Source organism: Ranitomeya variabilis, chromosome 2 (assembly GCF_051348905.1).
Source record: "Ranitomeya variabilis isolate aRanVar5 chromosome 2, aRanVar5.hap1, whole genome shotgun sequence".
NCBI lineage: Eukaryota > Metazoa > Chordata > Amphibia > Anura > Dendrobatidae > Ranitomeya > Ranitomeya variabilis.
Window position 1 is genome coordinate 1104210241 of NC_135233.1, and position 14754 is coordinate 1104224994.

Consider the following 14754-nt stretch of genomic DNA (forward strand, 5'->3'; position numbering starts at 1 on the left):
CCTCCTCCTTGCTCTCCTGTACCGTGCACGCTCGCTCCATCCTCCCCCACCTCCTCGCTCTCCTGAACTGTGCACGCTCGCTCCATCCTCCCCCACCTCCTCGCTCTCCTGTCCTGTGCACGCTCGCTCCATCCTTCCCCCACCTCCTCGCTCTCCTGTCCTGTGCACGCTTGCTCCATCCTTCCCCCGCCTCCTTGCTCTCCTGTACTGTGCACGCTCACTCCATCCTCCCCGCCTCGTCGCTCTCCTGTACTGTGCACGCTTGCTCCATCCTCCCCGCTCTCCTGTACTGTGCACGCTCGCTCCATCCTCCCTGCCTCCTCGATCTTCTGTACTGTGCACTCGCTCCATCCTTCCCCCGCCTCCTCGCTCTCCTGTACTGTGCACTCGCTCCATCCTTCCCCGCCTCCTCGCTCTCCTGTACTGTGCACGCTCGCTCCATCCTCCCCCGCCTCCTTGCTCTCCTGTACTGTGCACGCTCGCTCCATCCTCCCCCGCCTCCTCGCTCTCCTGTACTGTGCACGCTCGCTCCATCCTCCCCCGCCTCATTGCTCTCCTGTACTGTGCATGCTCGCTCCATCCTCCCCCGCCTCCTTGCTCTCCTGTACTGTGCACGCTCGCTCCATCCTCCCTGCCTCGTCGCTCTCCTGTACTGTGCACGCTTGCTCCATCCTCCCCGCTCTCCTGTACTGTGCACGCTCGCTCCATCCTCCCCTGCCTCCTCACTCTCCTGTACTGTGCACACTCGCTCCATCCTTCTCGCCTCCTCGCTCTCCTGTACTGTGCACGCTCGCTCCATCCTCCCCGCCTCGCTCTCTTGTACTGTGCACGCTTGCTCCATCCTCCCCCGCCTCCTCGCTCTCCGGTACTGTGCACGCTTGCTCCATCCTCCCCTGCCTCCTAGCTCTCCTGTATTATGCACGCTCGCTCCATCCTTTCCCGCCTCCTCGCTCCTGTACTGTGCACGCTCGCTCCATCCTCCCCGCCTCCTCGCTCTATTGTACTGTGCACACTCGCTCCATCCTTCCTCGCTCTCCTGTACTGTGCACGGTCGCTCCATCCTCCCCCGCCTCCTCGCTCTTCTGTACTGTGCATGCTCGCTCCATCCTCCCCTGCCTCCGCGCTCTCCTGTATTGTGCACGCTCGCTTCATCCTTCCTCGCCTCCTTGCTCTCCTGTACTGTGCACGCTCGCTCCATCCTCCCCCGCCTCCTCGCTCTCCTGTACTGTGCACACTCGCTCCATCCTCCCTGCCTCCGCTCTCCTGTACTGTGCACGCTCGCTCCATCCTCCCCCGCGCTCTCCTGTACTGTGCACACTCGCTCCAACCTTCCTCTCCTCCTCGCTCTCCTGTACTGTGCATGCTCGCTCCATCCTCCTCGCCTCCTGTACTGTGCATGCTCGCTCCATCCTCCTCTCTCTCCTGTACTGTGCACACTCGCTCCATCCTTCCTCGCCTCCTGGCTCTCCTGTACTGTGCACTCTCGCTCCATCCTCCCCCACCTCCTCGCTCTCCTGTACTGTGCACGCTCACTCCATCCTGCCCGCCTCCTCGCTTTTTTGTACTGTGCACACTCACACCATCCTCCTCGCTCTCCTGTAGTGTGCACACTCGCTCTATCCTCCCCGCCTCATCGCTCTCCTGTACTGTGCACACTCGCTCCATCCTCCCCGCCTCCTCGCTCTCCTGTACTGTGCATGCTCACTCCATCCTCCCCCACCTTCTCACTCACGTGTACTGTACATGGTCACTCCATCCTCCCCGCCTCCTCGCTCTCCTGTACTGTGCACGCTCACTCCATCTTCCCCGCCTCCTCGCTCTCCTGTACTGTGCACACTCGCTCCATCCTCCCCCACCTGCTCACTCACCTGTACCGTGCACGCTTGCTCCATCCTCCCCCCACCTCCTCTCTGACCTGTTTCGTGCACACTTGCTCAATCCTCCCCCCACCTTCTCTCACCTATACTGTGCACACTCGCTCCATCCTCCTCCACATCCTCATTCTCCTGTACTGTGCGCACTCGCTCCATCCACCCCCGCCTCCTCGCTCACCTGTCGCATGCGCGCTCCCTCCATCCTCCCTGTCTCATCGCTCTTCTGTACTGTGCACACTTGCTCCATCCTCCTCCACATCCTCGCTCTCCTGTACTGTGCGTGCTCGCTCCATCCTCCCCGCCTCCTTGCTCACCTGTCGCATGCACACTTCCTCCTTCCTCCCCCGCCTCCTCACTCTCCTGTACTGTGTATGCTCGCTCTATTCTCCCCCTGCCTTCTCGCTCACCTGTACTGTGCACGCTCGCTCGATCCTCCCCCCACCTCCTCGCTCTCCTGTACTATACATACTCGCTCCATCCTCCCCCACCTCCTGGCTTTCCTGTACCGTGCACGCTCGCTCCATCCTCCCCCACCTCCTCGCTCTCCTGTACTGTGCACGCTCGCTCCATCCTCCCCCACCTCCTCGCTCTCCTGTACTGTGCACGCTTGCTCCATCCTCCCCCACCTCCTCACTCTCCTGTACTATGCACACTTGCTTCATCCTCCCGAGTCCCCGCCTCCTTGCTCACCTGTCGTGTGCGTTCTCACTCCATCCTCCCCTGCTTCGTCGCTGTTCTGTACTGTGCACACATGTTCCATCCTCCTCCCGCCTTCTTGCTCACCTGTACTGTGCACACTTGCTCCATCCTTCCCCAGTCTCCTCGCTTTTTTGTACTGTGCACACTCGCTCCATCTCCCCCGCCTTCTCGCTCACCTGTACCATGCACGCTCGCTCCATCCTCCCCCCACCTCCTCGCTCTTCTGTACTGTGCATACTCACTCCATCCTCCCCCTCCTCCTTGCTCTCCTGTACCGTGCACGCTCGCTCCATCCTCCCCCACCTCCTCGCTCTCCTGAACTGTGCACGCTCGCTCCATCCTCCCTCACCTCCTCGATCTTCTGTACTGTGCACGCTCGCTCCATCCTTCCCCCACCTCCTCGCTCTCCTGTCCTGTGCACGCTTGCTCCATCCTTCCCCCGCCTCCTCACTCTCCTGTACTGTGCACGCTCGCTCCATCCTCCCTGCCTCCTCGATCTTCTGTACTGTGCACGCTCGCTCCATCCTTCCCCCACCTCCTCGCTCTCCTGTACTGTGCACGCTCGCTCCATCCTTCCCCCGCCTCCTCACTCTCCTGTACTGTGCACGCTCGCTCCATGCTCCCCGCCTCCTCGATCTTCTGTACTGTGCACGCTCGCTCCATCCTTTCCCCACCTCCTCGCTCTCCTGTACTGTGCACACTCGCTCCATCCTCCCCGCCTCCTCGCTCTCCTGTACTGTGCACACTCTCTCCATCCTCCCCCGCCTCCTCGCCCTCCTGTACTGTGCACACTCGCTCCATCCTTCCCCCGCCTCCTCGCTCTCCTGTACTGTGCACTCGCTCCATCCTTCCCCGCCTCCTCGCTCTCCTGCACTGTGCACGCTCGCTCCATCCTCCCCGCCTCCTCGCTCTCCTGTACTGTGCACGCTCGCTCCATCCTCCCCCGCCTCCTTGCTCTCCTGTACTGTGCACGCTCGCTCCATCCTCCCCCGCCTCCTCGCTCTCCTGTACTGTGCACGCTCGCTCCATCCTCCCCCGCCTCCTTGCTCTCCTGTACTGTGCACGCTCGCTCCATCCTCCCCCGCCTCCTTGCTCTCCTGTACTGTGCACGCTCACTCCATCCTCCCCGCCTCGTCGCTCTCCTGTACTGTGCACGCTTGCTCCATCCTCCCCACTCTCCTGTACTGTGCACGCTCGCTCCATCCTCCCTGCCTCCTCGATCTTCTGTACTGTGCACTCGCTCCATCCTTCCCCCGCCTCCTCGCTCTCCTGTTCTGTGCACTCGCTCCATCCTTCCCCGCCTCCTCGCTCTCCTGTACTGTGCACGCTCGCTCCATCCTCCCCGCCTCCTCGCTCTCCTGTACTGTGCACGCTCGCTCCATCCTCCCCCGCCTCCTTGCTCTCCTGTACTGTGCACGCTCGCTCCATCCTCCCCCGCCTCCTCGCTCTCCTGTACTGTGCACGCTCGCTCCATCCTCCCCCGCCTCATTGCTCTCCTGTACTGTGCATGCTCGCTCCATCCTCCCCCGCCTCCTTGCTCTCCTGTACTGTGCACGCTCGCTCCATCCTCCCCGCCTCGTCGCTCTCCTGTACTGTGCACGCTTGCTCCATCCTCCCCGCTCTCCTGTACTGTGCACGCTCGCTCCATCCTCCCCTGCCTCCTCACTCTCCTGTACTGTGCACACTCGCTCCATCCTTCTCGCCTTGTCGCTCTCCTGTACTGTGCACGCTCGCTCCATCCTCCCCTGCCTCCTAGCTCTCCTGTATTATGCACGCTCGCTCCATCCTTTCCCGCCTCCTCGCTCCTGTACTGTGCACGCTCGCTCCATCCTCCCCGCCTCCTCGCTCTATTGTACTGTGCACACTCGCTCCATCCTTCCTCGCTCTCCTGTACTGTGCACGGTCGCTCCATCCTCCCCCGCCTCCTCGCTCTTCTGTACTGTGCATGCTCGCTCCATCCTCCCCTGCCTCCGCGCTCTCCTGTATTGTGCACGCTCGCTTCATCCTTCCTCGCCTCCTTGCTCTCCTGTACTGTGTACGCTTGCTCCATCCTCCCCCGCCTCCTCGCTCTCCTGTACTGTGCACACTCGCTCCATCCTCCCTGCCTCCGCTCTCCTGTACTGTGCACGCTCGCTCCATCCTCCCCCGCGCTCTCCTGTACTGTGCACACTCGCTCCAACCTTCCTCTCCTCCTCGCTCTCCTGTACTGTGCATGCTCGCTCCATCCTCCTCGCCTCCTGTACTGTGCATGCTCGCTCCATCCTCCTCTCTCTCCTGTACTGTGCACACTCGCTCCATCCTTCCTCGCCTCCTGGCTCTCCTGTACTGTGCACTCTCGCTCCATCCTCCCCCACCTCCGCGCTCTCCTGTACTGTGCATGCTCGCTCCATCCTTCTCGCCTCCTGTACTGTGCATGCTCGCTCCATCCTCCTCGCTCTCCTGTACTGTGCACACTCGCTCCATCCTTCCTCGCTCTCCTGTACTGTGCACTCTCGCTCCATCCTCCCCCGCCTCCGCGCTCTCCTGTACTGTGCATGCTCGCTCCATCCTCCTCGCCTCCTGTACTGTGCATGCTCGCTCTATCCTCCTCCCCACCTCGCTCTCCTGTACTGTGCACACTCGCTCCATCCTCCCCACCTCCTCGCTCTCCTGTACTGTGCACGCTCGCTCCATCCTTCTCGCTCTCCTGTACTGTGCATGCTCGCTCCATCCTCCTCGCCTCCTGTACTGTGCATGCTCGCTCCATCCTCCTCCCCGCCTCGCTCTCCTGTACTGTGCACACTCGCTCCATCCTCCCCGCCTCCTCGATCTCCTGTACTGTGCACGCTCGCTCCATCCTCCCTGCCTTCTCACTCTCCTGTACTGTGCACGCTCGCTCCATCCTCCCTGCCTTCTCGCTCTCCTGTACTGTGTACGCTCGCTCCATCCACCCTGCTTTCTCGCTCTCCTGTACTGTGCACGCTCGCTCCATCCTCCCCGCCTCCTCGCTCTCCTTTACTGTGCACGCTCGCTCCATCCTCCCCGCCTCCTCGCTCTCCTGTACTGTGCACGCTCGCTCCATCCTTCTCGCTCTCCTGTACTGTGCACGCTCGCTCCATCCTCCTCCCCGCCTCGCTCTCCTGTACTGTGCACGCTCGCTCCATCCCTCCTCGCTCTCCTGTACTGTGCACACTCGCTCCATCCTCCCCGCCTCCTCGCTCTCCTGTACTGTGCATGCTCGCTCCATCCTCCTCGATCTCCTATACTGTGCACGCTCGCTCCATCCTCCTCGATCTCCTGTACTGTGCACGCTCGCTCCATCCTCCTCGATCTCCTGTACTGTGCACGCTCGCTCCATCCTCCTCAATCTCCTGTACTGTGCACGCTCGCTCCATCCTCCTCCCCGCCTCGCTCTCCTATACTGTGCACGCTCGCTCCATCCCTCCTCGCTCTCCTGTACTGTGCACACTCGCTCCATCCTCCCCGCCTCCTCTCTCTCCTGTACTGTGCATGCTCGCTCCATCCTCCTCGCCTCCTGTACTGTGCATGCTCGCTCCATCCTCCTCGCTCTCCTGTACTGTGCACACTCGCTCCATCCTCCTCGCTCTCCTGTACTGTGCATACTCGCTCCATCCTCCTCGCTCTCCTGTACTGTGCATACTCGCTCCATCCTCCTCGATCTCCTGTACTGTGCATGCTCGCTCCATCCTCCTCGCTCTCCTGTACTGTGCACACTCGCTCCATCCTCCTCGCTCTCCTGTACTGTGCACACTCGCTCCATCCTCCTCGCTCTCCTGTACTGTGCATACTCGCTCCATCCTCCTCGATCTCCTGTACTGTGCACGCTCGCTCCATCCTTCTCGCTCACCTGTTGCTTTTTCCCGTCTCACAGTTCACCTGGTTGATATCTGGAACATGATTGAGGCGTTCCGGGACAACGGTCTGAACACGCTGGATCACATGGCGGAGATGAACGTGTCGCGGCTGGAGACCATCATCTCCTCCATCTACTACCAGCTGAACAAGCGGCTCCCGTCCACCCACCAGATCAGCGTCGATCAGTCGATCAGCCTTCTGCTCAACTTCATGATCGCTGCCTACGACAGGTCAGTCACTGAGTCCCATGATGCTTTGCATACGTGTGCGACATGCGCGAGTGTCAGATTCACGGTCACACCGATCTTCACAGCTTAACCCCTTAAATGACACCTGCAGCATCTAAAGGGGTTAGACACAGCGAGGCCCCCAGGAGGCGGTGCATGGGATGTGGAAGGGGAACATGATTGGGGGGCTGTAATCTGGGATCTGACTCTGTGGGATCCATCCCGCCCGGTGACGGTCTTGTGCTCTGTTGTAGTGAAGGACACGGGAAGCTGACGGTTTTCTCGGTGAAGGCGATCCTGGCGACCATGTGTGGCGGGAAGATCCTGGACAAGTTGAGATGTGAGTGAGCGAGAGCGTGCGGTGCCCCCCTATGTAGTGGTGTCCGCTCACAGGTGCCCTCTGGTGGCAGCACAGGGTATGACTACCGGCAGTTACAGGTCCGATATTCTCCGCCACCTCCTCTGATTGTGCTGATCCTGATCTACATGCGGTCCTCTACTCCAGTCACAGCCAGAGCTGCACCCGCAACTCTGCAGCCTCAGTCGCACGGCACTGAACACTTCAAGTAGGAAAGTTCTGGATAAAGTATGGGGAGTGGCAGATACCAGAAAGCTGTGAGGACACTGGCAGAACTGGGAGTGCAGCTCTGGATGCAACTGGAGCATTATGCATGATCTGCATAATCTAACAGGAAAATTGTAGGTGCAGCTTTGGCGTGAACGTGGTGAAATGTAAGTCTGCAGAGTGTTCTGGTTATGGCTAGAGAATAATGGACCATATGGGAGCAGAATGGTAAGTGCAGCTCTGGTAGTGACTAGAGTAGAAGTCGTGATTGCAGAGGTGCAGCTCTGACTTTGTGTGAAGTCAAAGACTTGATTGCAAAATTATAGCTGCAGCTCAGGCTGTGAATGGAGTAGAAGGTATTTGTAGTCGCTGAGCGCAGCTCTTGCAGTAATGACATCACTTCAGAATTGTAAACGCAGCTGTGAATGAATGTACAAGCACAAGTTAAAGTGCAGCTCTGGCTGTGAACGGAGTAAAAGGCCTGACGTGCAGCTCTGGCAGGGACTGGAGTAGGCACGGAGTAACTCATGATCAGTACATGATGAGTCCAGGAGGAGGCGCTGCCGGTACGTCTCATGTAGGGGCCACAATCCGCCCCGGGGCTGAGAACTGTCGGACTACAAGTCCAAGCATGTCTCAGCAGCCACAGTCACTGTTGATCTCATCTTGATGGGTGAGAGTCTCCAGTCAGCACCTCCTGGGTCTTGTAGTTCCCCTCCCTCCTGTGTAGTGTCGCTGACCTCTCACCTGCTATTTTATCTCCCATTAGACTCCAGAGCGCCCTCTGCTGGACGCGGCGCTGCCAGGTTGGTGCGTAGAGTCGCTAATAATCCGCTACTAACCTCACCATCTCTGCTCCGTAACCACGTAACACAGGAGACTCCCCCCAAACGTCAGGGGCCCCAAACCCGGGAGACCCCCCGAACCCATTAAGTGAAGTATTTCTCCCATATTATTATTGGAAGTCCCCGTGTTTTGTTATACACAAAAAAAACTGAGAAAAAAACAGGAAAATTAGACATAAAGAGCCAGACAAAATTGTGGCTAAACAACTTTTTTTTTTACTAGCCGGTGATGCTTGTTCACACTCGCCTGTGGCAAGTAACAGGTGTGGGCAATATGAAAATCACACCTGAAACCAGATAAAAAGGGAAGACGTTGACTCAGTCTTTGTATTGTGCGTCTGTGTGCTAAGCATGGAGAACATAAAGAGGAGAAGAGAACTGTCTGAGGAGACAGAAAGAGAAGAGAGCTGTGTGAGGAGAACAGAAAGAGAAGAGAACTGTCTGAGGAGAACAGAAAGAGAAGAAAACTGTCTGAGGAGAACAGAAAGAGGAGAAGAGAACTGTCTGAGGAGAACAGAAAGAGAAGAGAACTGTCTGAGGAGAACAGAAAGAGAAGAGAACTGTCTGAGGAGAACAGAAAGAAGAGAACTGTCTGAGGAGAACAGAAAGAGAAGAGAACTGTCTGATGAGAACAGAAAGAGAAGAGAACTGTCTGATGAGAACAGAAAGAGAAGAGAACTGTCTGAGGAGAACAGAAAGAGAAGAGAACTCTGAGGAGAACAGAAAGAAAAGAGAACTGTCTGAGGAGAACAGAAAGAGAAGAGAACTCTGAGGAGAACAGAAAGAAAAGAGAACTGTCTGAGGAGAACAGAAAGAGAAGAGAACTCTGAGGAGAACAGAAAGAGAAGAGAACTGTCTGAGGAGAACAGAAAGAGAAGAGAACTCTGAGGAGAACAGAACAGAAAGTAGAGAAGAGAACGGTTTGAGGAGAACAGAAAGAGAAGAGAACTCTGAGGAGAACAGAAAGTAGAGAAGAGAACGGTTTGAGGAGAAAAGAAAGAGAAGAGAACTGTCTGAGGAGAACAGAAAGAAAAGAGAACTCTGAGGAGAACAGAAAGAGAAGAGAACTCTGAGGAGAACAGAAAGTAGAGAAGAGAACGGTTTGAGGAGAACAGAAAGAGAAGAGAACTGGCTGAGGAGAACAAAGAGAAAAGAACTGAGGAGAACAGAAAGAGAAGGGAACTGTCTGAGGAGAACAGAAAGAGAAGAGAACTCTGAGGAGAACAGAAAGTGGAGAAGAGAACGGTTTGAGGAGAACAGAAAGAGGAGAAGAGAACTGTCTGAGGAGAACAGAAAGAGAAGAGAACTCTGGGGAGAACAGAAAGTGGAGAAGAGAACGGTTTGAGGAGAACAGAAAGAGGAGAAAAGAACTGTCTGAGGAGAACAGAAAGAAGAGAAGAGAACGGTTTGAGGAGAACAGAATGAGGAGAAGAGAACTGTCTGAGGACACGAGAACCAAAATTGTTGAGCAATATTATTCTCAAGGTTACAAATCCATCTCCAGATATCGTGATGTTCCTTCGTCCATGGTGCACAACATAACCTAGAAGTTTACAACCCATGGCAAAATGTACGTGATTAACAAATCTCTGTGGAGCTTTTTGGTGAAGCACATCATTCTACCGTTTACCAAAAACAGAATGAGGCCTGCAAAGAAAAGAACACAGTACCTACAGTCAGATATGGTGGAGGTTCACAGATGATTTGGGGTTGTTTTGCTGCCTCTGGCACTGGGGGCCTTGACTGTGTGCAAGACATCATGAAATCTGAAGACTACCAAAGGACTTTGGGTGGCAATGTAGTGCACAGTGTAAAAATGCTGGGTTTGTGTCCTAGATCATGGATCTTCCAGGAGGACAATGACCCCAAACATCCTTCATGAAGCCCCCAGAAATGGATGGAAACAAAGCGCTGGAGAGTTGTGAAGTGACAGCAATGAGACGGGATCTAAAGCCCATAGATCCCCTGTGGAGAGATCTTACAATCGCTGTTGGGAGAAGACAAAATATGAGACCGGGAGCAGATTGTAAGAAGAGACGTCCAAGTTCCCGGCTGAGAGGAGGAAGAAGCTTGTGGATGGTTCTAGGAAGCGATGGATTGCAGTTATTTATTGCAAAGGGGGCAACTAAATATTGAGGAGGGTGCCAACAATTTATGTCCGGACCATTTTTGGGGTTTTGTGTGAAATTATCTTCAATTTGTCTTTTTTTTCTATTTTTTCTGTTGTTCCAAAACACACAAAGGAAATAAACCTGTGTATAAGAAAACATGGGGAATTGTAATAATTTACTGGAACAATTTCACGGTGCCAACACCTGCAGCCTGGACTGTGTACACCGTGATAATCCAGCAATATAGAGACGGAGACACCAATAATCTGGGAATATAGAGATGCAGATGCTGATAAACCGGCATCGTACTGTATCTCTATATCAACGGATGCTAAAACACTGATAATCCGGCATCGTACAGGTACAGACACTGATAATCCGGCATCATACAGGTACAGACACTGATAATCCGGCATCATACAGGTACAGACACTGATAATCTGGCATTATACAGATATAGACACTGATAATCTGGCATTATACAGGTACAGACACTGATAATCCGGCATCATACAGGTACAGACACTGATAATCTGGCATCATACAGGTACAGACACTGATAATCTGGCATCATACAGGTACAGACACTGATAATCCGGCATCATACAGGTACAGACACTGATAATCTGGCATCATACAGGTACAGACACTGATAATCCGGCATTATACAGGTACAGACACTGATAATCTGGCATCATACAGGTACAGACACTGATAACCTGGCATCATACAGGTACAGACACTGATAACCTGGCATCATACAGGTACAGACACTGATAATCCGGCATCATACAGGTACAGACACTGATAATCCGGCATCGTACAGGTACAAACACTGATAATCCGGCATCATACAGGTACAGACACTGATAATCCGGCATCATACAGGTACAGACACTGATAATCCGGCATTATACAGATATAGACACTGATAATACGGCATCATACAGGTACAGACACTGATAATCCGGCATTATACAGGTACAGACACTGATAACCTGGCATCATACAGGTACAGACACTGATAACCACGGCATCATACAGGTACAGACACTGATAATCCGGCATTATACAGGTACAGACACTGATAATCTGGCATCATACAGGTACAGACACTGATAACCTGGCATCATACAGGTACAGACACTGATAACCTGGCATCATACAGGTACAGACACTGATAATCCGGCATCATACAGGTACAGACACTGATAACCTGGCATCATACAGGTACAGACACTGATAACCTGGCATCATACAGGTACAGACACTGATAATCCGGCATTATACAGGTACAGACACTGATAACCCGGCATCATACAGGTACAGACACTGATAACCCGGCATCATACAGGTACAGACACTGATAATCCGGCATTATACAGATATAGACACTGATAATGTCGGGGTCGTAACGACAAATACCCTTCCTTCACCAGTCATTCCAAATTAAAGTATGAGCCGAGCATTTGGTACCGGGTAAGAATGACTCAGACAAGGTGCTGATTCAATCTCAATTGAATGCCCGTGCATCTACTCATGTCTGCAACGGTCACAACAACTGACTTTATTCTAAAATACACAATACTGTATTGAGTGTTAGGGGAAGGCGTGCATTAGGCGGGGTTTAAGCTAGCATCCAGTCTTTCTGATTTGTTCTGACGTCTTCTGGTGGATTCCTCCTTTTCTTCACATTCCTTAAGTTTCGTTTCTGAGGAAATGAATCTTAAGCCTTCGGACACTAAACTGAAACGAAACTGAACACTGGCGGCCATCTTTAAATACAATTACATTTGCATTAGCAGGGGAAAACTTATTGTTTCACAGTATAAAATATATAAAAGTACAAAGGTATATAAGAAAATATATTTTCACCTTGACAATAATACGGCATCATACAGGTACAGACACTGATAATCCGGCATCATACAGGTACAGACACTGATAATCTGGCATTATACAGGTACAGACACTGATAATCTGGCATCATACAGGTACAGACACTGATAATCCGGCATCATACAGGTACAGACACTGATAATCCGGCATTATACAGATATAGACACTGATAACACGGCATCATACAGGTACAGACACTGATAATCTGGCATCATACAGGTACAGACACTGATAATCCGGCATCATACAGGTACAGACACTGATAATCCGGCATCATACAGGTACAGACACTGATAATCCGGCATCATACAGGTACAGACACTGATAATCCGGCATCATACAGGTACAGACACTGATAATCCGGCATTATACAGATATAGACACTGATAACACGGCATCATACAGGTACAGACACTGATAATCTGGCATCATACAGGTACAGACACTGATAATCCGGCATCATACAGGTACAGACACTGATAATCCGGCATCATACAGGTACAGACACTGATAATCCGGCATCATACAGGTACAGACACTGATAATCCGGCATCATACAGGTACAGACACTGATAATCCGGCATTATACAGATATAGACACTGATAACACGGCATCATACAGGTACAGACACTGATAATCCGGCATCATACAGGTACAGACACTGATAATCCGGCATTATACAGGTACAGACACTGATAATCCGGCATCATACAGGTACAGACACTGATAATCCGGCATCATACAGGTACAGACACTGATAATCCGGCATCATACAGGTACAGACACTGATAATCCGGCATCATACAGGTACAGACACTGATAATCCGGCATTATACAGATATAGACACTGATAACACGGCATCATACAGGTACAGACACTGATAATCTGGCATCATACAGGTACAGACACTGATAATCCGGCATCATACAGGTACATACACTGATAATCCAGCATCGTACAGGTACAGACACTGATAATCTGGCATTATACAGATATAGACACTGATAATCCGGCATCATACAAGTACAGACACTGATAATCCGGCATCATACAGGTACAGACACTGATAATCCGGCATCATACAGGTACGGACACTGATAATCCGGCATTATACAGATATAGACACTGATAACACGGCATCATACAGGTACAGACACTGATAACACGGCATCATACAGGTACAGACACTGATAATCCGGCATCATACAGGTACAGACACTGATAATCCGGCATTATACAGATATAGACACTGATAACACGGCATCATACAGGTACAGACACTGATAATCTGGCATCATACAGGTACAGACACTGATAATCCAGCATCGTACAGGTACAGACACTGATAATCTGGCATTATACAGATATAGACACTGATAATCCGGCATCATACAAGTACAGACACTGATAATCCGGCATCATACAGGTACAGACACTGATAATCCGGCATCATACAGGTACGGACACTGATAATTCGGCATTATACTGGTACAGACACTGATAATCTCACCGGCCCCTGTGGGGGCTGCGGTCTGGCCCCTGTGGGGGTTGCGGACCGAGGGTCCTGCTCCTGTGGGGGCTGCTGTCCGAGGGTCCTGCCGCTATGGGAGCTGGGGTCCGGGCTGCGGTCCGAGGTTCCGGCCCCTGGGGGGGCTGCTGTCCGAGGGTCCGGCCCCTGTGGGGGCTGCAGTCTGAGGGTCCGGCCCCTGTGGGAGCTGCAGTCCGAGGGTCCGGCCCCTGTGGGGGCTGCTGTCCGAGGGTCCGGCCCCTGTGGGGGCTGCTGTCCGAGGGTCCGGCCCCTGTGGGGGCTGCTGTCCGAGGGTCCGGCCCCTGTGGGGGCTGCTGTCCGAGGGTCCGGCCCCTGTGGGGGTTGCTGTCCGAGGGTCCGGCCCCTGTGGGGGCTGCGATCCGAGGGTCCGGCTCCTGTGGGAGCTGCCGTCCGGGGGTCTTGCCCCTGTGGGGGCTGCGGTCCGAGGGTCCGGCCCCTGTGGGGGCTGATGTCCGGGGGCCGGCCCCTGTGGGGGCTGCGGCCCGAGGGTCCGGCCCCTGTGGGGGCTGCGGTCCGAGGGTTCGGCCCCTGTGGGGGCTGTGGTCCGGGTGTCCGGCCCCTGTGGGGGCTGCGGTCCGTGTGTCTTGCCCCTTTGGGGGCTGCGGTCCGGGGTCCGGCCCCTGTAGGGGCTGTGGTCCGGGGGTCCGGCCCCTGTGGGGGCTGCGGTCTGGGGGTCCGGCCCCTGTGGGGGCTGTGGTTCGAAGGTCCGGCCCCTGTTGGGGCTGTGGTCCAGGTGTCTGGCCCCTGTGGGGGCTGTTGTCTGGGGGTCCGGGCCCCTGTGGGGGCTGCGGTCCGGGGGTCCGGCCTCTGTGTGGCGTGCACGACCTCCACTAAGGGGCTCTCAATGTTGTGTCCATTTTCTACCTGTAGGGGGCGTCCCAGTGGTCCAGGACGGGAGCTACTACCTGTCATCTGATTCTACTCAACTCACATCCAAAGCTGCACTCAAGGCATCGCCGCCGCCTTAGATAACCGCTAGATACAATTAACATTATCCCGCCCGTCAGTTCTGTGCTCCAGTCACAGCCAAAGCTGCAAGGCTCTGCCCTCTAACCCCACGTCAGATCTAATCCCACTGATACTAATCCTAAAAGATCACGTTTGCTCCAGTCACAGCCAAAGCTGCAC

At 54.4% G+C, this 14754-nt stretch overlaps 1 protein-coding gene across 11 annotated transcripts in view; it reads left to right on the forward strand.

Annotated features, from left to right (window-relative positions):
- The window catches only part of DTNB (dystrobrevin beta), a 109342-nt gene that overhangs the window by 35501 nt on the left and 59087 nt on the right, over positions 1-14754 (forward strand). For all 11 annotated transcript variants that reach the window (XM_077291888.1, XM_077291887.1, XM_077291885.1 and 8 more), the window contains exons 4-5: positions 6445-6658; positions 6910-6995. In XM_077291888.1, the coding sequence (XP_077148003.1) occupies positions 6445-6658; positions 6910-6995 (300 nt within the window). The remainder of the gene's footprint in view (positions 1-6444; positions 6659-6909; positions 6996-14754) is intronic.